This window comes from Larus michahellis, chromosome 6 (genome assembly GCF_964199755.1).
Source record: "Larus michahellis chromosome 6, bLarMic1.1, whole genome shotgun sequence".
Classification (NCBI taxonomy): Eukaryota; Metazoa; Chordata; class Aves; order Charadriiformes; family Laridae; genus Larus; species Larus michahellis.
In genome coordinates, this window is record NC_133901.1 from 38,345,975 (window position 1) to 38,368,364 (window position 22,390).

At 38.6% G+C, this 22,390-nt stretch overlaps 1 protein-coding gene across 7 annotated transcripts in view; it reads left to right on the forward strand.

The window, feature by feature from the left end:
• Positions 1-22,390, forward strand: part of CTNNA3 (catenin alpha 3) — a 542,113-nt gene that overhangs the window by 471,220 nt on the left and 48,503 nt on the right. For all 7 annotated transcript variants that reach the window (XM_074592075.1, XM_074592077.1, XM_074592076.1 and 4 more), the window contains one exon: positions 7,857-8,038. In XM_074592075.1, the coding sequence (XP_074448176.1) occupies positions 7,857-8,038 (182 nt within the window). The remainder of the gene's footprint in view (positions 1-7,856; positions 8,039-22,390) is intronic.

Genomic DNA, 22,390 nt, shown 5'->3' on the forward strand with positions numbered 1-22,390 from the left:
CGTGGTAGTTTGTAGAAGTTCACTATCCTAATATAGTAACAAAAGATCTGCTAAAGCTTTAAAAGATCACGTTTTCACACGTGGTCTTCCACTTCTTCCACTCAGATAAACCAGAATACTTCTTTAAAGGTAATGTTCTTTCAAAAGAAAACTGTAAGTAACACATACTTCTAGATGTGTACACAAAGCAAGAAGTAAATGCTGAGGCCTGTTGCAGGGAGAGAGCTGGCTGTGAAGAGTCAGAGGCGTAGCGTATTGCTGGGGAGAGGTGGCTGGGATACGCTTTTCCTTGTACTACAGAGGCATTACATAATCTGTACTGTCAGGGAATTTGGTGGAGAGATGAAACGGACAGTTATTTATAGATAAACTATGATTAATACATTTGAAGAAACAGTATTTTTACAGTATAGGAGGTACGTTTTTATTTTTTCTTTCATTTCTCCCCAAAATAATACAATTACTGTAAATGTTCCTTTTGGGGGGATCTAGATAGAAGTCATTGCTTAAAGCCTGATCCTGTATCTTTACTAGGAGATAGTTTTCCTAGTTTTCAGATTATGGTATCAGGGCCATAAATGGCACATTCCGCAAAAACTTTGAAGAAAATTATGTCTCTGACTAAATTAGATGCATACCCTCTTAACCTAAATCAACATGTTGACAGAAATGAAATCTTCACATACACTTTTTTTTTTAAAACAAATGTTTGAACAAATCTGTTTGCTGTTGCAGCAAATGTGAACAATGATTTAAGGCCTCTTTGTTTGGACTGCTATTCGAAGATTTATTCCTAGAACATATTTAGCAATATGAAGAATCTGTATAGGTAAGAAAGATTTTTAAGGTTTAGACGGGGATTTGTCCTCTGCAGCAGATTTCCTGTGCTACTGTAAGGCTTTTGCATGCAGTGGGAACACCAAGAATGACTGTGCTCCAGAAGCGGTATGGCAAGATTGCAGAGTAACTTCTTTTCCTCCTTGAGGTCTTTCTCTTAGGCATTTCCACTGCAGTGATTCAATTTTATTTATACATACCTGTTTCGATTCTGCTTCTGCACAAGAGCACTCTTGATTCCTCTTTCTATGTCAAAAGTGTCATATTTTCTCCTATGTCACAACTCTCACTGCTCCAACAGGGAATTAGTGCCTATGAAAGCACCTTTTTGCATTGTCTTTTTACCACAACGTAAAAAACATACCACAGCATGTAAAACGTGATGCGATGTGCATATGCCACTAGTAACAAAGGCTACATCTTAACTAGCAAATCTCATTTTCCTTATGTAGGAAAAATTCATATATTATTAATTATAACTTCTTCAGAATCTGTCTGTAAAGATACAGAGTATAGGTTAGTGGTGAGCTGGCAGGACTGAAATTTGACCTTGTATTTATGTTCGTGACTATGCAAGTATATCAGTCATCTTGGAAATGTTACTTTATTGATCTTTCCCTTGCATAATTCCCTATCTATAGGATGAATGTGATGGTGCTTATGGGATGCAGGTTAACTTGGGCAATGTGCTGTGAGATCTCTCAGTAATTAAACTGGATGTAGGGCGGTTGTATATCCCTGAAGAAGATCCTTAGGACCAAATCCTTAGCTAGTATGAAAACAGTGGTACTGCTTGTGGATTCAAGGACTAACGCAGTTTTTCTCAGATGGAAGTTAGATCTTCATCTGGCTGTTGTGTCTAATCTGTGTAGTTACTCTGCAGGCCTATCACAGCGTAATTTTGCTTGAGGAAATTTATGCCATCATGTTCAGTGTAATTCCACTAAGGTAGTTAGTGGTTTATTAACATATGATTTTTGCATTGAAGAGAAGGTCAAGTAAGTATTTGCCCAGTTAATTTTCAGTCTTAGAAGACAATGTACATTCTGATGGTAGGAGAGAATTTATTTTAAGTGTTTAAAGTTACTAAATTAGTGAAGGGAACAGCGTAGCTTAATTTTAAAGTTATTGCTACAGATCAAGTGTTCATATTGAAGATGTGAAATGTGTTAGCTCATACATAAGCTACTTAGAGATGACAAAAGCAGAAATGCTTTCAGGCAACCACCCACCCACATTTTTTCTGAGTTCTGCAGACTGTTTTGTGAATACATAGACAAAAACATCTGAGAATAAGATGAACTTTTATATAGACTTGTTGCATACTATGTTTGCGCAACAATTCAGGGCTTACGGAGAGTTTACTCAGTGTGTATTATATTGTGAATGAGAAAATCCAGGCTGAGTTATTTTATTATTTTATTTTTATTACATCTTAAATATAGCAATCATTAATATATGTCTAAAAATATATTTAGCTTTGAAAAATGATCATATAAAAATGCTACCGAACTCTCGAAGAAGAGAGAATAGATGTAAAAGCAAACACCAAGAACACCTATTGATACTTGTGTAAAACAATACTTAGAAGGGAAGGTAATTTGCTGTCAAATGAATCAGGGGTATTCTTACTCAAGTAGCAAGCACTTTACATCTAAGTTCCTACATTAATATAAATGTTGGCATACGTTAACAGGAAGCATGTGCTATTTTATAAATAAAAAGCCAAATTTAAAATATTTTTTAAATTTATTTTTTATCAAAGCCACACAGAAGCTTGAAATCTTGGTGGTAAGAATTCAAGCGTAATGCAAATAACTGCTGTAGTTTTGAGTAGGTTCTACTAATAATAATTTTGATAATATATGGCAAAAGATTCCCTGTCAGGAGTCATGATCTATAAAAAGTATTTAATTTCCTTGGTAATTTTTCACTTACTCCAATTTTGGTATGGGGAAGAGATGAGGTAACGGAGGGCTCAGTGTTGTAGCAGTATAATGCTCCTGTACTGTTACAAAGTAGGACTGGAAAGAAACCCAAGAAATAGGCCAATCCAGCCATTTTGTCCCAAGGTACAATAAATACACTTCTTCTGACATGTACCTATGTAAGAGCAATTGCACTGCTGTCTCTATTTAGGTCATTACTGGAATTGATTGTTTATTGGAAAGTTTTTTTTCTTTACACCTCATATGTTGCAGTTAAGCATGTTAGTTAGTACTAGTCTTATCCGCAATGGACACAGGATTTGAGCTTCCCTTTTCTATGTATAGTATTTTTTTGTACTTGTAGATCCTTATTCCACGTCCTCTCTGTTTTCTAAACTCCAGATTAAATAACTTGAATACCCGTTATTTATCCTTTAAGGTAGTGGTTTCTCTGTGTCTTTTTCTCTGGTTTTCTTTCCTCTGGATGCTCTTCATCTGGTTAATGACTTCTTGAATTTTGTGTCCAGGCTATTGATATTGTTAAATGCATTACTCCAGCTTTGGTCTCAAAAACAACCACTAGTGTAATGTTCATACTATTTTCTTCTGTATGCATACTTTAGAATGAGTTTTGTATGAGGTTTGCCCTTTGCCAAGAGTACAGCGTTTTGATCAACTACAAATCTCTGCCCGTAGAACCACTGATAACTGGTTGTGTCTCAGTTCCATGTGCATATTGGTGATTTTTCTTAGATGTAAAACCTTGTACATGTCTCAGCTGAAATACATCGTGTTATTTTTTCGGATCAGTTTTTAAATTTCTCAAGATTGCTTTGAATTCTAAACCACAACTCTGACACGTTCAGACTAGGCCTCTTACACTGCAGATGGTTCTGTCATCCACACCATTAGTGAAAATACTAAATAATGGCAGAGTCAGGGCAGGTCCCTTCAAAATTTTGCCTGACAGATACTTCCAGTTTGGCACGCGTTCTTGGTAGGTATCCTGTGAGCGATTTTCTAACCCGTATCGTATCCGTTCAGTGGCAATTACCTCTAGATCATATTTCCCTAGATTATTTGTGAATAGGATGACATGAGAACCAGCGACAAAACCCTAGCAAAGCCCAGATTCATGACATGTTGCTTCTTCATCTGTAGGCCTCTTACCCTGGGACAAAGGGAAATTAGATTTAGTATCACACAATTGCCTCATCTAAGTCAACCTTTTTAGCAAGTGCTGATGCAAAAATGGCATTAAACAGTTTGTTCTTTTGATATTATCTCCTGATAGCTTTGCCTCTTTATCCAATTATATTGTATCTAAAAATACACAGGAACTGACATGGCAGGACAAATGAGTCACACTCTGAACTTGTTCTGAGAATGCTGGTGTTCAGCAGGCATGCTGCAATTCTTAAAATTGGACGAAGACAACTGGTGACAGCAGGTAGTAAGCGTGGCAAAAGAAATTCAGCTACTCTCAGCTGTCAGTACCACACAACCACACAGTTCATCTCTAGGGATCATCCTGTGTATTCCCTTTGCCATGAATTGCCGAATATCCACCATTCTCTCTTTCACCTCTTTATCCAAACTAGAACAATTTTTCAGTGAGTACAAAAAGGATTTTGTTTTGTAAAAGGTAGTGGGCACAATTGACTCGTTTTAACAGAATCACTCTTTAATTCTGTGCCATATTCAAGAAAAGCACTCAAAACACATTTCTAAGTGCCTATCTTACACTCACCTTCATGATAAAATAGGCTCAGCTGATGTGCACATTTTCTGTGGTGGTCATCTGCAAAGTTTGTTCAAGTAAAAACAATTAACATCGCAGTTGGAACTGTTTTAAAATAGCATGATTGAAATAGATTCCTGTCCTTTGAGTGATTTGGAGAGAACTTGTTCACTTCCATCAAGTGTTCAGCTGACTCTGCAGCAGGGGAACAAGAACATGGGTGAGATGGCTTCTGGTCGCTGCTGAGTTTGCAGGGGACTGAAGAGCTTAGGTCTCAACTGCAGCAAAGCAGGGACATGAATCTATGCCATTATCTTAGAATTGCAGTATATAAGGAGCATGTTATTTTGTATTCTTGTTTGTAAAAGCTCTGAAAAGTTTTTCACGTGCTCCATCAGGAGATGGGTTGTGTTTTTTCCTTTGTAACCTACAAAATTGTAGAAAAAGAGAATTTTTCTCTTTTTTCTTCTCTGCAGTTACATGAGACATTGCAACCTACAATGCAGATGTGTTAAATAATTTTCAAAAGGAGGTTCTTCCTTTTAGAGGGATATGTGGCTCACCTCTGTCTCAGACTAAAGGAGTTGTCTATAACACAAACAATTGCTTGAATGTGTTGTGCTTCTTGTGGCTTTTCTTCCTTTCCTTCCTCCCTGTAAGTGGTAAGAATTTTTATGGTGTGGATCTGGCCAGTCATTTGTTTTAGGGGATAAGGAAAGAAAAAATGAGTGTCAGTCTAAGACTTTTAAGAGAATAATCATGAGCTTTTCTGAAAGTCAATTCCTTAGAGCGTAGCCAGGGACAAAGGCAGGCAAAAGGCCAGTTCTTTGGGTTGGGATCTCATTGGTGATTAATACACCAGTGAGAGATGAGTCAAAATTTTCACCAAGTAGTTACTCCCTGTGTGTCCTCTATTTTTATCATTATGTGGGCAATTTGATTTGATCCTAAAATCTCAGTATCTGTGACAGCTAATTGACTGAAACTTGGAAGGGACTGAAATGAAAAGAAACACCAGTCTTAACACGGTAAATCAAGTTGCGGATGGGACAATGCAAATAATCTCAGTGTTGGAGACTCCCCAGCTACGAGGGATAAATAGCCCTCTGAAGAGTTAATTCGGGGAAATTAAAGAAAAAAAACCCCACGATTATTTTTATAATAGAAGGAAGAAAAATATCACTTCTTCTCTCACCTAGTTTTAACTCTGTTATCTACTGCAATAAAAAGCATTTTTTCTTAGAAGTAATGAAAAAAACATTTTCTCCTGGTGGACAAAATAAACCTGCACTCATGTAATAGCAGTCATTCAATTTAGATCTGTATTTCACATTTACCATTATGTTGTCTATTTTGATACAAAATCATATCTGCGCTTAAAAGGCTGTGTATACAATTGGTTTATTTTCTTGCTGTATATGGTTTTGAAGCAGTATGAGGGAAATGAAAGAAAAATCAAGGTCAGAATTGTAGTTTTCCTTTGCCCTTTTGTTCCAGTGGATAATGTGTTTCGTTCCACCTAAAACTCATTATGGTTGGCACGTAGCAGGATACTGTATGTCACATTTCTCTCATTAAAATGTCATCTTTCTTGTGGTTCCCAGATCTAGGCCTGTGTTCTTGAACTCAAAGCAGTATTGAAGCTGGGGGCTAGGAAATACCATAAGCATCCACCGATTAGCAAATACCTACTAGATTATAAAAAGAGGTACTTTGATTCTCTGGACTCTGTAGCCCAACTTGTATTTCCATCTGTTTCATACCTTTCCCAGCAAGCTTATCCTAGGACCTTGAGGAAAGCATGTCTTGGTCTTCTCTGGTCTGTTTCAGGTGTGGATTTTTTTAACAAAACAGGAAAAATATTTCTTAAAATATGTACGCTTTCTACCTGTGACTGCAATTATAAGATAGTTATACTTTGGGGGACCTGTAATTTCCAGTAATTCATATAAATGGGAAAATTAACCTTGTGACAGAGTGGTTCAAGCATAAATAAAATCTGTGAAATGCCATGGCTTGAAAAAATACACATTACATATTAAACTGCTTACCTGTTATACTAATTATAAGTAATTCCACCACTGCCTTAAATTTCTGTTTCGTGGATGGTAGATGTTTTATAAACAAGAGTAAGTCACAAAATATTTATTGTTTAATTGCAGCATAATTACAGTGTGTTAATAGTTGCTGTATGTAACTGTGAGGGCCTGATGGCCGGCGGTGCAAGAGGTGGGCCACTTCACAGAGAAAGTGATAGAGAAAAACCACTGTGAGAGCAGAGCCATCAAGACCGACAGACCAAAAGGTCTCCTCACTTGCTGTGGTAGAAGGTATTATGAAGGGCCAGGACTGCAATATGGCCACAGAATATCTTAGCCCCTGTCTGCTACCTGGCCTGCTTCTGACACAGGAAGTGTATCTGACCTTTGTCTGGAGCAGACTGATAATCTTGCTCATGAAGAAGAATATTAAATAAAATATTTCTCTCACCAGGCTGCATTTTCAGAAGTTGTTTCACTCTTTATACTTCACTAATGCTTAAATGTAGGAAGAATATATGCATTCCGTATAGGTTGAGTGTTCTGATTCCATGGTCTGAACTTGCACAAAACACACCAGTTTTCTAGCTATACCAAATCTTTATTTGAAGGAGTTTTAGCCATTGGAATGTTTGCAAACAGTCCAGTCTGGAGCCGCAGCCAAGTATAGGACCGTGTCCTACTTGACCCCAGTTTGGCTATGGATTGATTTGAGTATCAAATATTTTCTGTTTGGCATTCATGATACTTTTTTGGTACCCTTATTCACATACTGATTTCTGACATTGTTCATCTATTTCTTTATCTTATTGAAAGAAGATGCATATTTGAAGAACTAAGTCTTTTTCAGTTCTTAAAATGATATTGTAGAACCTTCTCAGAAGAGAGCACAAGCATCTCTTCTTGTTAAGCTGTTTCCTTTATTCTTTCCTACCTGAAAGAATATTGCATTTTGTAACTTGCATACTTAAAAACACTTAGTCTCCTTCATGCCTGAGAAAAAGGAAGGTCTATCAGTCATATTTATAAAGGCTCTTTGGAAGAATTTAGTTGTCTTTCTCTCACTGTGTTGATATTAATGATTTCATGGACACCACTGTCCCTGTTACACTGAGGTAATTTATTTGGCCCAACCCAATGATAGCATAGAGATTTTGAAATTCAGAAGTGCTGAGGCTGGAACAGTTGTCTCAGGCCACAGTGTGTTTAAACTATATATTTAATAATATCCAGTGATTTTGTTTAAAAAAAAAAAAAAAGAAAACCACTCTAACATAGACAGTTTGCAAATCAAACTATTTTACGTTTCAGGCCAAGATGAGTCAACTGCCAGAGGCTGAAAAGGAAAAGATAGCTGAGCAAGTGGCTGACTTCAAAAAAGTCAAGAGTAAGCTCGATGCAGAGATTGAAATATGGGACGATACCAGCAATGACATCATTGTTTTGGCCAAGAGGATGTGTGTGATTATGATGGAGATGACTGACTTCACAAGGTAATTGTGCAAAAAAAGGGTCTTTTATTCAGTATTTATAAATGTTGGAAGCCATTGTCATATTGGTGTGGCAGGAAATACTGAGTTTTCAATGCCAGATGATGGTGTCTCTACAAAATTGAGTGGCTAAGCTAATACAGTTAGCTTTACACACTAGCTAGTAGTACTGAAATGTTGGGGGGGAGGTTTAAAGTTTTAAACTATGCTTGTCCTTAATTTATTTTTTTTTTCTTTGGCCTCATTTATTTGGTCGGTTGAGGGTTTTGCATATTTTTAACACTTTATTTCTGCTCTTATTGAAAAGGAAAAAGTAAAAAAAAAATAATCTTGATTTTAAGCTGTAGCTCTGTCTCATCTGTTGTTCCTTCTACTTGTACCATACCGTGGTACCATACCATACCAAGCATAAAATATACTGTACAGAGCATATGTCTGGCGGTACACATTCAGACTCTTGCATATTTTGTATCACATTACTTGCTGTTACTTTCATCAGAAATGTATCATGCTGCTATATGTAGTTTTAAAGATTGAAGTGTCCTATAACAGATAGCTTTCAAAGCTGGTATTTCTCTCTGCTGCCAGTATATGTTCTATGATACGTGTATATGGGAAACAATCTTAAATTCAGGAGCTTTTTCTACCATGCACTGAATAAATGTTCAGTAAATTTCATGAAATTAATTGTACCAAAGGGAGGTACTGGTGTTTGGGTTTTTTCCCATCTGGTCAGTAATAAAGTAGTTGCTGATAGGTAAGTGAAGCCTTAAAACACCAACCACTCTTGCAAGACACTTCATGTCTGATAAAATAAATCCTTTCATGCAAGATATGAAGAAAAATTTAAGCCTCTTGGACAAATTCTTCAGGTGCCTAAATTAAACAGCATGGAGCTGAACCAGCTAACAAATCTGGGGTCTGCCTTAGACCTGTTCTGGGGAAGACAGTTGTTGCATTTTATCATGGTAGCACTTTCCAAACTCACCTTCACGTGATTTAAAGATGTGCATGTAGAACTCAGCAGTTCTTTTATTCTTTTTAAGAGTATATGATGTATATGAGTATCTTCTAAAAAGAACACACTGTGCCGTAAAGTCAGTCTTTACAATTAAAGTCACCTCCTTCACCAGTATTCTTTAAATTATTAGAATTAGATTAATCAAGATTCACAAGGGCAGTTCATAGTCTTAGATTTGCAGCTGTGGCTCTCAGTTGAACACGGTAGCATAATCTGCCGGTTTGAGTTGAAGAGCAGCTCAAACAGCGCTGGGACCAATATCGATCCCTGGGGGACTTTGTGACAGATTGATGGTTTGAAAAGGAGCTATCTACCATCACCCTCTGGGTTGCAGCCTGTCAGGCTAAACTACTGTCTGTTTTCCTTCAAATGTGTGACCTTGCATTCATTTTTATGAGTGCGTTCATTTTTCAAGGTCATCTTAGTGTGTTTGCATGTGTGTATTACCCTAAACATTAGTGCAACCGTTACATATTCAACTAAAACCAAGTTAACGTTGGTATCAAAACAACTCATCGTTCAGACAGAAGGTGATGGGAATGATGTTGGCATAGAGTACCGATGTGTAGGCCTTAGAACACGAACAAAAATACTTCAGGATGTCTTCAGTGAAGGCTAGTGATAATTGCTTAGCAGAAGTTAGGACTGGTATAAAGAGTAACTATCTGAAGTAGCTTATTATGGTTTAGCTTCCTTATTTGATTATAGAGGCAGATGCCTCTGCTTTTTTGTCTTGTCAAAAGGGACCTGCAGAACCTTATTTGAAACAACTCTACTCAACATTGATGAGCATGTCCTCTGCAGATAGAGACTAGGCCTGGCTACTGTAATTTTATGTAACATATTTTTCTGGCTTTCTTTAAACTTTGTATGTGCTATATGACATACGCTTACTAAAACTTGATGATGAACGTTGCTGCAGTGAACCATCCTATAAATCATTGTCATAGAAAACTTACACTTGAGAGATGGAAAAGTAATGGAGCAGAAGCAGAAATCTTGTTGGAAGTTTGTAGCAGCTAGCAGCAGCTGCTAATTGGTGGTATGAACATGATAATCAGGCCTGCTTATGCAAAATTGGTTACATTAATTACTGGAATCTATTTAAAATTCTGTAAAAGTACCATCATATTTGCAGTAGTAAGCTTTGGCCCTGACAGGCAGAGGTGGAGGCAGTAGATAACAAATATTTGCTCTGCCGAAAGCGTGTTCTCCTGTTCTTGCTGGGCTCTATCTGTCTTGTTGCTTGTTGGGGGATAACACAGGAAGTTCCTGCCAATTCTATTCTGTCTGTTGCTGAAGGTTGTTGCTGCTAGAAATGAGAGAGTTTGGTAGAGGTTTCTTTCCTGAATTTTACTTTTCTGAAAATGAACTGGATTGTAGTTTCTGTGGGAGGACTACGGCTAGTAAGGCAAAAAGAACGTATTGCCATGGCTTCAACAACAAAGGCATTCAGCGAAGCTGAGAAACCAACAAAGTATCAGTGGGTCTGCTGATATTTTCTGTCTTCAGCCTGTAGCTGCAGCCCCATTTCTGTCTTTCTCATGAAATACCATCTTGGCTTGGCTCTGCTGCCTTCCCCAGTGGTTGACCAGAAACCTGTACTTCTGCTTCTTGCTTTTTGCAGAAATGAGCAAAGCCTGAGAGTCATCTCCCTTGTGCCTGTCACTTATCATCCTCCTCCGAATATGCAGGAGAGGTGCTTTGCCACTTCCCTGTTTGAAGGGGCTAGAGGTTTTCAGAGCACCTTACTGGCTCAGGATCTATCCAAAGTGTGTATCTACATCCTACATCTCCTTTGAAAGCCTGCTGTGCAGAACTATACAGAGTAGGGTTCATTCGGTTTTCTGATACCTTAGGGATCCACTCAAGATAGCAGAACATTTGGTTTCTTTTGCTAGAGGGGGCATTTAAACTTATGTTTGACCTTAACAGAGTATTAGGCTATAAATTATCAGGAAGTGTGGGAGATACTTTTAACATCATCCCATGAATACTTCCCTGTGCAGAAGAGGCATTTGCTTGGCTCGTGTTTAGGGATTCCAGTTGCTGTTCCAAAAGCTGCATATGTATTTGTCTGTTAAATATTCATCGGATAGTTTGGAGACAGGAAGATAAAAAGACTACTAGGTTCCTCCTTTCCACAAAGCCATCATTTCTGCAGTCCTCACACATGGTGTGCCCTGTAGCTTAGCAATTAATGACATTTCTGAGTGAGAGGTGACAACAGACATGGATTTATATTTCTGTGCACTAAAGTCACACTTGGCCCAAATTCTGCCACCATTGTGGGTGTTGATCAGTTATGTCATGATGAAGGGAAAGCAGGATTTCGGTTCTTGGTTCAGCTTTTGAAAGGCTTTGGTTTCCTGGGTGAGGATGAGATAAAAGGATTCCTTTGTCCGTATTGTCTCCTAATGGCCATGATTAGACAACTTCCATGATGAGTGTTTTGCGTAGAATTACTTAATGCTCATTTACAGTGTGTCCTGCTAACAGCGCAGTGTGTGTGACGTGATGATTGCTGAAGATTTATTTAAGTGCTGTGATACTCGATTAGTTGCACTTAAGTCCCTTTGTAGTCTTAGGTGTCTGACATCTGAAATGCCATAGCTGCACAAGGACCACTACCGACCTGAAAACTCAGTCCAGAACTTAGTCTACTGGTTTTAGTTCACTCTGGTTTTGAGCTTCCACTTTTCCAGCAGCAACAGACCTGTCCTGCTCTGTGGGAATATACTATTTTAAAGGAATAGCTTCTGTCTCAGCAATGAATGAGTTTTCTTCCTTTAAATTGAGCTTTTAGGTGAACATAATTCTTGGAAAGAACCCATATAAACATAGAACAATCAATTAAACTCACTACTCAGACTTCAGTATACATGACGTTTCATTGTATTGATGGGTGATATTTAAAGGAAAGATGAGAACAGAACTGGCATCTGAACAGGCAGACTTTTAGGGATGTAAGAGGCTAGTTTGGGACATAGGATCAATATTTGAAGCAGATACTGTGCACCGTATTTTAGTTTCAAATCTTGGCCTATGAACCAGTTAGTTCACCCCAAACAAGAGAAAACTTTAAAAGATTTGACATTAAAGAAAACACAGTTTCAGGGAACAAGGAACTCTGAAGCACTTACAAACAAATACATTAGGGTATAACCAGTGTACATGACTCAGAATTGTCTTAAGGCAGGCCAGTTACAATTTTTTAAGCAATTATTTCACAGCCTTCCTCTGACTTTTAGAGTTACTATTTTTCAAAGCTGTATTTCACGGAAACTGAACAAGTAGCTAATAAACAGGCTTGGATACATCATTGACTCAGTGTTCCAAATGCATTCATTTTTCCTCTCAATAAGAAATAGGGGTTTTTTCCCCAAGCTTTCTAACAATTTTCAAATTACATTAGTGGTAAGAAACCTTGCAGGGCTTTTGTAATAACTACTTATTTATATGTCTATCTCAAATACAGGCATGAATTGTGTTCTTAAACTCATGAAAAAGTGTGGACAAAATTACCCTGAAGACAGCATTGGGTTAGGGAGACATATATGCACGTGTGTGTGTGTATATATGTGTTCTCCCTTGTGCTATGCAGTAGTCTCTATCCTCCAGCAGTGTTTCAGCATGTACAACAGGCAGAATTACCTGTGAAAGGAATAGTAGGGTAAAAGAATAGGGATTTTGCTATGTATAAACATATATTTGTGTTAATATAATCTGAAATTTTTTTTCTTCCTTGTGTCCTGTCACATTACATTTTCCCAGTGCAAAAGCAGGAATATTCACTGATTGAAAATGTCTTAAGTTTAAAAAGAAATCAGAGCTTTTAATTCTATGGGGAAAATGTATTCAGTCACATGGGTCAATAACACATGAGTGTTCTGCACTTTTGCTGTGTTATCTGTAGAGGTGAATAGCAAGAAATTGCCCCATCTGCTATAATAGTTTTAATAATATTCTGGTGAAAATATTCTGATTACTTTGCTGAGAAGCTAAAAATGCACAAGAAATATCCTGGGGTTGTGGGTTTATTTTCCGTAAACTTTATGTGTAAACGGAGCAGGATTTTTTTTTTTTTCTTCCATTGCCACAGCAGATTTATAATTAAGAGGGTATCTACCAATAAACAGATACGGGTTCTCTTTTGCTCATATAAAGCAATGTGTATCTAATTCAAGCAGTGCTTGGGATCAGAACACTGCAATTTTTAATTCCTATTGAGAAAGTAGCATTAAAGGGTTAATGGTTTAAACGGAAAGTGAAGTCTGTCATGAACTCATTGAGAACAGTTTTAGTGGAGAGCCTTGCTGTTGGAGTCTTGCTTGCCGAGGAAAGTTCCTTCGTAATAACAGAGAAAAGCAAGGTACCTTCACTGCAAGTTTTTCACAGCACTTTGCTGATAGGAAGGATGCTACCAGGTCCTCAGATGAGATTTGGGCATACAAGGCAGAGCTTGCTGCCATGTCTCAGGTGATTTTAAAGATACATCAGGGAGAGACCAGCTCTGGTAACTGGCTTCTGCTAGGTTGTTTTACAGCGTGTCCTATGGCACGCAGCCGGTGGATTCAGGATTCACACTGCCTGGTCAAAGTCTCTCACCACAGTCCCTTCCAGTTTTCTGTGGTATAAACAGCAAATAAGAATCACTGGGCTTTTACCTCTTGTAAAAGTGCAGCTCTTTGCAAACTGTTCAGAAAATGTCTCATATTTGCTCTTGATACTTGACGTTTGTTTCTAAAATGGCATCAATCTCAGAGTTAATATTAGAAAAATAGCAAAAATAGCAAAACAAATTAACAAGACTTGGAAAAATAAAGCTAGCAAATTCATCTTGCAAAACCTGCCCCCCTTTATCCTTGTAGTAAGCCTAAATAGAATTCTCCTCCTACCTCTAGTACTTCCAAGGACTGCAGCTTAGCCTAAAATTTTCTCTCTGTGGTCCTGTTGGTTAAGACCAAGTGCAGCTGCCCAATCTAGCAAGTCTCCTCACCTGATAACAGCCAGAGTCTTCAGCCTTTATTGAGAGTCTGTAAGTACTCAGTGTTTGCATCATAAGATGCATACGAGAGCAAAGAACTTTCACTTTAAAATTAAGTATTTCATCAAAAATTACCCAAAGATTGAAGGTTGTAAAAGTTTTGTCAACAGTGATGATGTCTCCAGCTGAGTCATAGGACAGAGTTATTTTGGGCCAGATTACTTTGGGCAAAAGTGCATGAACCCTCCTTAGGGTTCTACAGTAAGAACGACTTTTACTAGAGTGAATTATATAAAGATGTTCTTTAAGATAAATTTATTTCTAAAGCAGTTACAAGTTAGTTGTTTGCTTGTTTGCATGTGTTTCATCATACATGGTTTGATAAACAGAATCACCAGGATTTACTTGTTACAACATAGTAGATTAAGCAGATAAATTTTACTGTTAAAATGACCAGCAAAATTGCATGAGTGAGCGTAGTGTGAATGTTATTTAAGATTTTTGCAGTACTTGCAGGATACTGACTGTCCTGCCAGAACTACATGTAGCCTCAGGCAGAATGAATCCTCAGGTAGAAACATGGTCTCTCAAATTTGTCATGAATTGTTGAGATGTGTCAAGTTAAATCGTATCATGTAACACAGAATCAGCTGATACTGCTCATTCCTCCTGGATGTCACAGAGCTTCTAAAATGTATACAAATTCAAATTTCACAAATAAATGAGGACTTTGAAGGCAAGACACCTGTATCTGTTCTCTTGTGCATCTCAAAAGATTTTGACTGAGTCTGAATTTCATGCATAGTACTACTGTGTCCTTAATGATTAATGATATTTACATAGAATATGATAGTTCATATAATACTCGTGTGGATGCTCTTTTATCACTTCTATAGTAAAAATAGTTTCAGCTGATTCCTAAAAACATATACCAGAAAATACTTAGTCAGACATGACAATAACTACTCTGGTGGCCTCAATATAATTCTGAAAGCTAAGTGCTAAATATTCATCCTCTGATAGTAAAATTTCAAAAAAAAAAAAAAGCGCCATCCAAATCCATGAGTTATTTTATACAGTGATATCTTTCAAAGTGATAATCGCCTTGTGGAATGAAGTCTTAGAACCAAAAGAGAAATGTTTCAAGAAAAAAAAATAAACAGTTTGCCTCTGTTACTCAGAGTATTTCTCAAAGTATTTAGATATCCAATTTGCTTGCAAGTTGAGCATTTTTTTCCCTGTAGTATGCATGATTAACATCAATAGTACTATTATTAAACAAACATGGTAAATCATGGATGAATAGTCTTGTTTTAGATACTTTTGTTAGGAATTACAAAGTTAATTCTTAACTTTTAGACTGTGACACCAACAGGTTCTAAATGGATAAACAGTACACAGCTAAAGAGGAGGTTAGGTGAGAAGACTAACAAATAAAATGTTAAGATGCATGCTGTTTTTCAGGTAAGCAAAGCATGTTAAATACTTGTAAACCAATACAGTGAACAGCTAAGGAACAATATAATGAGCATAACATTGCTTTCTTGCTCATTGCTAACAAAATACAGTTAGACCACGTATAACTACCTTCAGTAAACAATGTTTTGCTATTGCTTACAACTGGACTAGAGATACTAGAGCGTGTGGATAAACTAAAGCTCCATGTCGGCAACAAAGTAGGATTTGTTTTGAATCCGCATTTTTGCAGCCTCCTGTTTCTTTTTGCATCATCTTTGTTATTTCTTTAGCCGCAGTCGTCTTATACACTTCTATTCTCACCTCTTCTGCATCAAAAAAGCCACCTGTCTTCACTTAAGCACATCTCTTTTCTCTCATCTCTTTCTCAGTGCTGCTTCTGTCTCCAGTCAGCTCGTAACATTCATAACAGCACCCTATTCCTTTAACACCTACTAGGTTTCTTTTCTAAACAGGTCCTTTCAGTGCTGTACTGTGGAAGTTCATTGTTCTCCTTCACATCACGAAAGCACTCCAGGTTGAGAAATGGACCCTGGCAGGCACGTTAGTTTGCTGGGATCGCTTGCTATCCCGTAGTCCAGTCTCATTTCATTGCCTATCAGTTTGTTCCTACCAACTCATAGAAGAAATGAGGTTAGAAAGGACCTTTGGAGGTTATCTAGTCCAGCCTCTTTAAAGCAGACTAATTTCTATATTAGATCAACTTGTTCAGGGGCTTGTCCAAGAAAGCTTTGGAAATCCCTAAGATTGGAGATTTCTAGCACTTCCAGCTTCTCTGGGCAATCTGTAAATGTTTCACCACCTACAGTAAAACATTTTCCCATCTTCATCTAACATGATTTTTTAGACGCACTTTGTGTCCCTTGCACCTTATTTTTACTGCGCATCTCTGAGGGAAGAAGTCAGCGTCTTCTCTATCCTCCCCTTTAGGTAGTGGAAGAATACAGATTAGTCCCCTGCTTTGCCTTCTTAAGACTGAAGCTTTGTTCCCTCAGCCTGTACTCCATCCTCATACGCTCCAGCCCCAAATCTCTGGACTCTCTTCAGTTTGTCAGTGTAGCACTGGGGGCCTGGTGTCAGACAGAGGACCCGAGATGCTGCCTTGCAAGGGCCAAGTACAGGGCCATCAATTCCCTCAGCCTCTTGACTAAGCTTTTAGTTATGCAGCCCACAATGTGGTTTGCCTTCACTGTGTAAGGGCACACTACTAACTCATGTTAGGTCATTGTATACAAAGTTACTACCTAACCAGTTAGTTCTGCCTCTGCACTGGTACATGGAGTTGTTCCATTCCAGGTACAGAACCAGGTGTTTTATTTTGTTGAACTTCAAAAGGTCTGTTGTTTCTTCTTTTGTGTTAGCTTGCAAGTTCTTTGGCAGCAGGTCCAGGACAACGTCAGGTTCATGGTAGTAATTACTGTGATATCTGATAAGTAGTTTCTGCTTTTTTTGAACATTTAATCACACATTATTGCCCTTGTTCCTTCCCAGTCTCTCGAGTTCTTTGTAAAGTTTTAGGTTACAAGTGTGTTACTCAAAACTAAAAGCTTCTAGAGTACAGCAGGTACTTAAGTTCCCCCTCCATGAATGCTATTAACTTTCCCATAATTCAGTTAACATATATAATTTACCTGGTAACTCGCAGTTACTAAACTGCAGCATAGGCAGTTGCTTATGTCTTCTCTGAATCCTGATCCTCTCTTCAAGCTATTATGCTTCTAGTTCTATAAAGAAAGAAAAAATGCTGATCTGTGAGTTAACTTATGATTTCAGAGGAAGGCTTTAGTGGAAGGGATTGGTTTGGGGTAAGCTACTTTAATAAAATTTGCCGTAACTGTTCAACTTCTAATCAGTGTTGGATCAGTGTGAGGGGATGTTTTCTCCCCTGTATGGGGAGAAGGATAGACTAAGTCCCTGAAATTGTTCACTGAGAGAGCAGTCATACAGAGCAGTCACACAAGCTCTTCAGCAAAACATGAGGACAGAAGGATGTTTGGTTAATATCTTTTCCTTCTCAGTAATCCAACTACATTGTGGGTATTTTTCTACACTATAAGGATGTGTAACTATTTCACTGTTTTTCTAATTGCCTCTTTCCTTGGAAGGGTGAGGCATTCACAGTTTGGTCTTATTTAAAATCTTTTTTAAAAGTCACTGTATTTGTGTTTTCGCAACTTTCATTTCTTTGTATCAAAACTGAAAGTGAACATAAAGCTTTTTTATTATCAAGCTTAACGGTTACACCTAGGCTTTTGATAGAAAAGTGGCAAAAAAATGTTTTAGCTTGACATTTGACCCTCCTAATTTTAACTTTTATATTGCCAATGCTTGCAAACCATTTTTAATTATTTTTTTTTCCTGCAAGAAAAACAGGTATTAATGCAAGTAGCAGGGCTCAGAAATGGAGTGTTTTTCATGTAGATGTGAAGTTCTTTTAAAAGAATGTTTTAATTCATTTGAAAAAGAGTCACTTGCCAGCTAGAATAGAAAATAATTTAATTTTCATATATACAGGCAGAAATTCAGATAATTCTCCTTGTGGGAGCATGTCTACTACTCATCTGATTAAAAGTCTATGTAAAACTCTTAAACTTCTGGTGATGGTTTGCTTTTGTAATGGTTTTAGTTGACTTACTGCTGGACTGTACAAAGCCACTTCTGAAACCTTTCTTTTGTGCTATAGAATGCCTCGTAGTCATGGAAGCTGTGAAGATTAATTCCTCTGATTAGAGCAATTACATGCTCCACATACTAATAGAATTTTATAAATTGGAGACCAAGAAAGTGTTTTCTGTCTGAAACAGTGAGTCTCTACTGTTTCTGTGTAAATCTTTTGTGCTGACATGTTAGTTATACCTCATATATAGGTAAACAAATCGTGTATGTAGGACAAAACAATCTACTAATAGAAAGATACATTTTTAGACCTTCCTGTCTCAGTATCTCCAAGTGTAACTAGTATTTCCTTGAAAACAATGAGTCCTTGAGAAATTGTCAGTAATAGTTGTTGCTACTTAACTATTTTTTCTCTACTCCTTTGCAAGAGTGGAATTAATTCCTTGCATTTTCAGCAATCTTACAAGTAGTTTAGCAGTTATTTGAGGGTACCGAATACTATTTGGTACCAGTACTACAATGCTTAGTGTAAAAGTTGAGGCAAAAAAATGAAGGGATAAAGAGATGTTTGTTTGTTGAGCAAGAAGCTTGATGAGGAACTAATGTCCATGCCTCATGTACATAGCCAGAGGCAGCTTAATAAAATGGGGACGTAGTAAATACAGCAAAATCATGAATAAGGCACATATAAACTGATCTATCTACCGAATCCATCCAGGACTAGAAGCAAGTCAACTGCAAACTCACAGCATACACTACAGCAAATACAACTTGTCATTACAATAGGATTGTATCTGTTGTGCCAGAAAGAGCCATCTTTTGTCTTTCACCTTTAGGGACTTTTATACTCAGAGGACAAAGTGAGTTCAGGGCTCCCAAGTATTAGCTCCTGTCAACAGAGACATAAGAAGTATAAAAAAAGCAAGAGGGCTCCAGGCAGTAATATAACAGCTTCCAGGCCAGTTCACCTATGCAGCTGGGAAGCCTGTGGCAGGGCAGTCTCCTTTGGGCATGACAGACCAAGCGAAAACTGTACAACTCTGAGCAGCATTAGGCCCAGCATAAAGCCAGGCGCGGTGCCACCTCACAGCAGTTGAGGTTGTGCTCTGTAGACACTCACCACTCAGCAGGGACAGGCAGAAGTGGTGATGGCTGGCTGGCAAGGGGAAGGTCTCACCCCAGAGCTAACAGCTACCTGCTCGGTTGCAGACTCCTGCAGGGTCAGCTGGCACCACCACTCTGACTGGGGCTGCTCAATTTCCATCCTTAGTCATCTTCCTCCTTGTCCTTCAAGCAGCAGGAGTCAGGTCCTGAGGTTGTGAGGATACAGGCCAGTGTCAGGGAGCAGCAGGGCCCAGCTGCTCCCTACAGGAGGTAAGCCAGGATCCAAGGGTGGTCCCAGTGCAGACAGAGCTTGCACTGAGCACAGCTCAATCCAACAGCATCAGAGAGTGGCAAGGAGCGCGGGGTGCTGGTAACAAGATCCATCAGCAGTCCCAGACAAGGTAAGCAGTGAAGCAGATGTATGGTCCATCCAGGAGCAAAAGGAGAAGGGGCTAAAGCCAAAATCCAGCACGTACATGAGGGGTCCATCCAGGAGACAAGCTACTGGTAAGGTAGGTCCAAAGTCCATCCTGAGCATAGGGCTGGAGACAGGTGTGGCTGTGATTCAGGTCAGGGCTTGGAGGGTGCAGGCCAGAGCTTAAATGGAGCTCTCAGGCCAGTGGGCGGAGACGGTGGGAGGAGGCCTCAGGTGAGTCTGGTCAGGACCATTTAGGCCTGTTAGTGCACTCAGGCACATGGCCGCTGGAGCAGAGGAGAGCTGTTTCTCCTCTGTCCCTTTTCTTGGTCCATTCTGGTGGCTGAGGCCCACTCAGAAGGGGAAACCAAGAAGACAGTGTCCAAGCTGGATATGAGGTCGTGATCAGTGACATATTACAATTTGCTGTTCTATTACAGTGTTCAGGGAAGTGACAGTTTTTGTAGCATTCTCCAATTGGCACATCATTGAGCCTGCCTTTTGAACTTCAACGGCTTGATGCGAGACTTGTTTTTTTGTTTATTTTGCTCAAGCTGTTTTGGGGTAAGAGTGCCCAGCAATGTCTCCTAGAGAAATAAAGAAGTAGTCATTAAAAAGGCAAAGCACCTCTCCCAGCTTTTTTTACCCTTTAAAATGTAGGCCTGTTTTAATGGAATTTATTTGCTATATTTTGTACACGCTATATATTTTTTGCTATAACACCATATGTTCAGGTTCCTCCTGAATTAATTAGCAGAAATTAGAAGCTCAAACCTTTGGAGGGTTTCCAAGAAATAAAGACTGGAAACTTCTGTGATTATAAGCCTCTTCATTGGAAGTGTAGTCACATCAGTGAATTAATTATGACCAGAAAATTCACATAAAATATTAGTTAGGTTTTTTTCCTGTGAATTTAGTGCTGACTTAACTGAAAGTTTTTCTTACTTCTACAAGAGATCAGTCAAATTCAGAGTATTCTGTACACCCACATTTCTCTTGACTATTTGTTGTCCAAGGATGAAGAAAACAGATTTATGGCAGTTACTTCACTGTTGACCTGGCTGGTGTTTGTGAAATTGGCTGGAGTGTAATCGTCAAGGCAGAGTTTGTGAACTTGGTAATACAGGTAGTACACAATGTGGGTACATAAGAATGAGTAGTAACTGTTAAAAGAAAAGAAGGCAAATAGTAATTGCAGATAGTGAAATAGAAAGGAAAGAGATCAGTGGGATGTTATTTTATAAAGTGAAAGGGAGGGCGTTTGATGCTGTGTAGGCTTTGCAGTGCTGGTCACCACAATTTGCTGATACTCTTCAGAGGTTTGCCCGTGATTACCAGGACGAGACATATCTAGTAAAGTGGTGTCATTTTCTGGGCTGCTGCTCTGATCTTAGTGAGGAGGCAAGTGGACTGTCTGGAAAAAGGGGAACGAGGAATGCTTGTAGTCAGGGACTTCACTGCCATCTTCTTCCATCTTCTTTACCCTTATAAGCAATGCTATCAACTTAGTAGATGTAGATGTAGGTTAAGGCACAGTACACTCTAAAAAGTAGGTTTAGGAAAGACTTGAGTCTTTTCTAGAGGATTATTTACTGTTGTTTTCCCCTCTTCCGTAAACTGAGTTACAGACCAGTTGTTTGACAGGACAGTAGCACTTGCTTTAGTCACCCTCCTCTGTGCAGATGAAGGCATGGTTGTTTCTGAGACATAAGGCCTTCATCTTCATAAAATTCTTTTTCCTCCCCCTGTTCACCCTATCAAATGTCTGACTTGCTTCTGTCTGAGTGATCAATCCGCAGGAAATAATTTCAGTTGAACCTTTGGTGTCTTTCTGACCAAGAGTCAAGCTAGGATAGAGTTGCCATCTAATAAAACGTAATTGTTCCCAGAAGCTTCAGGGCTGCAGCCTTACTGTATTTTCGGTATGATTCATTTTACTTAGTATCTTTTTGGTTTAGTTTTCTTTTTTGAATATGCATACTTCTGAGAAAAACTATTCACAAATGCTCACCTTGGGAGCATGGTGAACAACAGAAACAGTGCTGAACTGATGTGTTTTGTGCTAAAAATGTGACTGGAGTGTGTTCCAACCTTTTCTAACTAAACCAGGACCTTTCAGGGTTCACACAGCCTACCGATGGTTTTCACACTTTTTTCTTCAACACTATACAGCATTTTTTAACACGCATTTTTTCTTCAGTGCCTTTGGTGGCTGCTGTTTTGGTATCCTTGGGGATTAAATGTTCTTTTTCCTTAAAATGGCACTGGTAGTGGCAGTCAGCTTCTCATAGTATGCCTCAGACCTGATGTAGTACTACTATTCCTAAAGGTTAGAGACTAGTTTTACGTCTCCATCCTACTGTATTCTTGACACCTTTGAGATACAATACTGTAGGGCAGAAAGAGGCATGCCCATAACCAAGCCTCTGGCCCAGACTCCTGACTGACCTGACACCAGCTGAGAGCAGATTTTAGCTTTCTTAGTATAAAGGTGGCACGTCCCTGTGTTCTGTGTAGAGACATACCTCTGGTTTGCTGGAAAGAAGGTAAAATGATTCTATGATGGACAAAGCTTGTGTTTGGATGGACTGGCTTGTAGTGCTAGGTCTTCTGTAAGCCAGATGGCCACCAGTCGCTGTTATTGCAGTGGAGTATAGTTTCTGATTTTCACCGTTCAGGTCAGCTTCCCACTTCCACCTGGATGACTTGACCACTAGTTCTCTGGCTGTCCTGAGG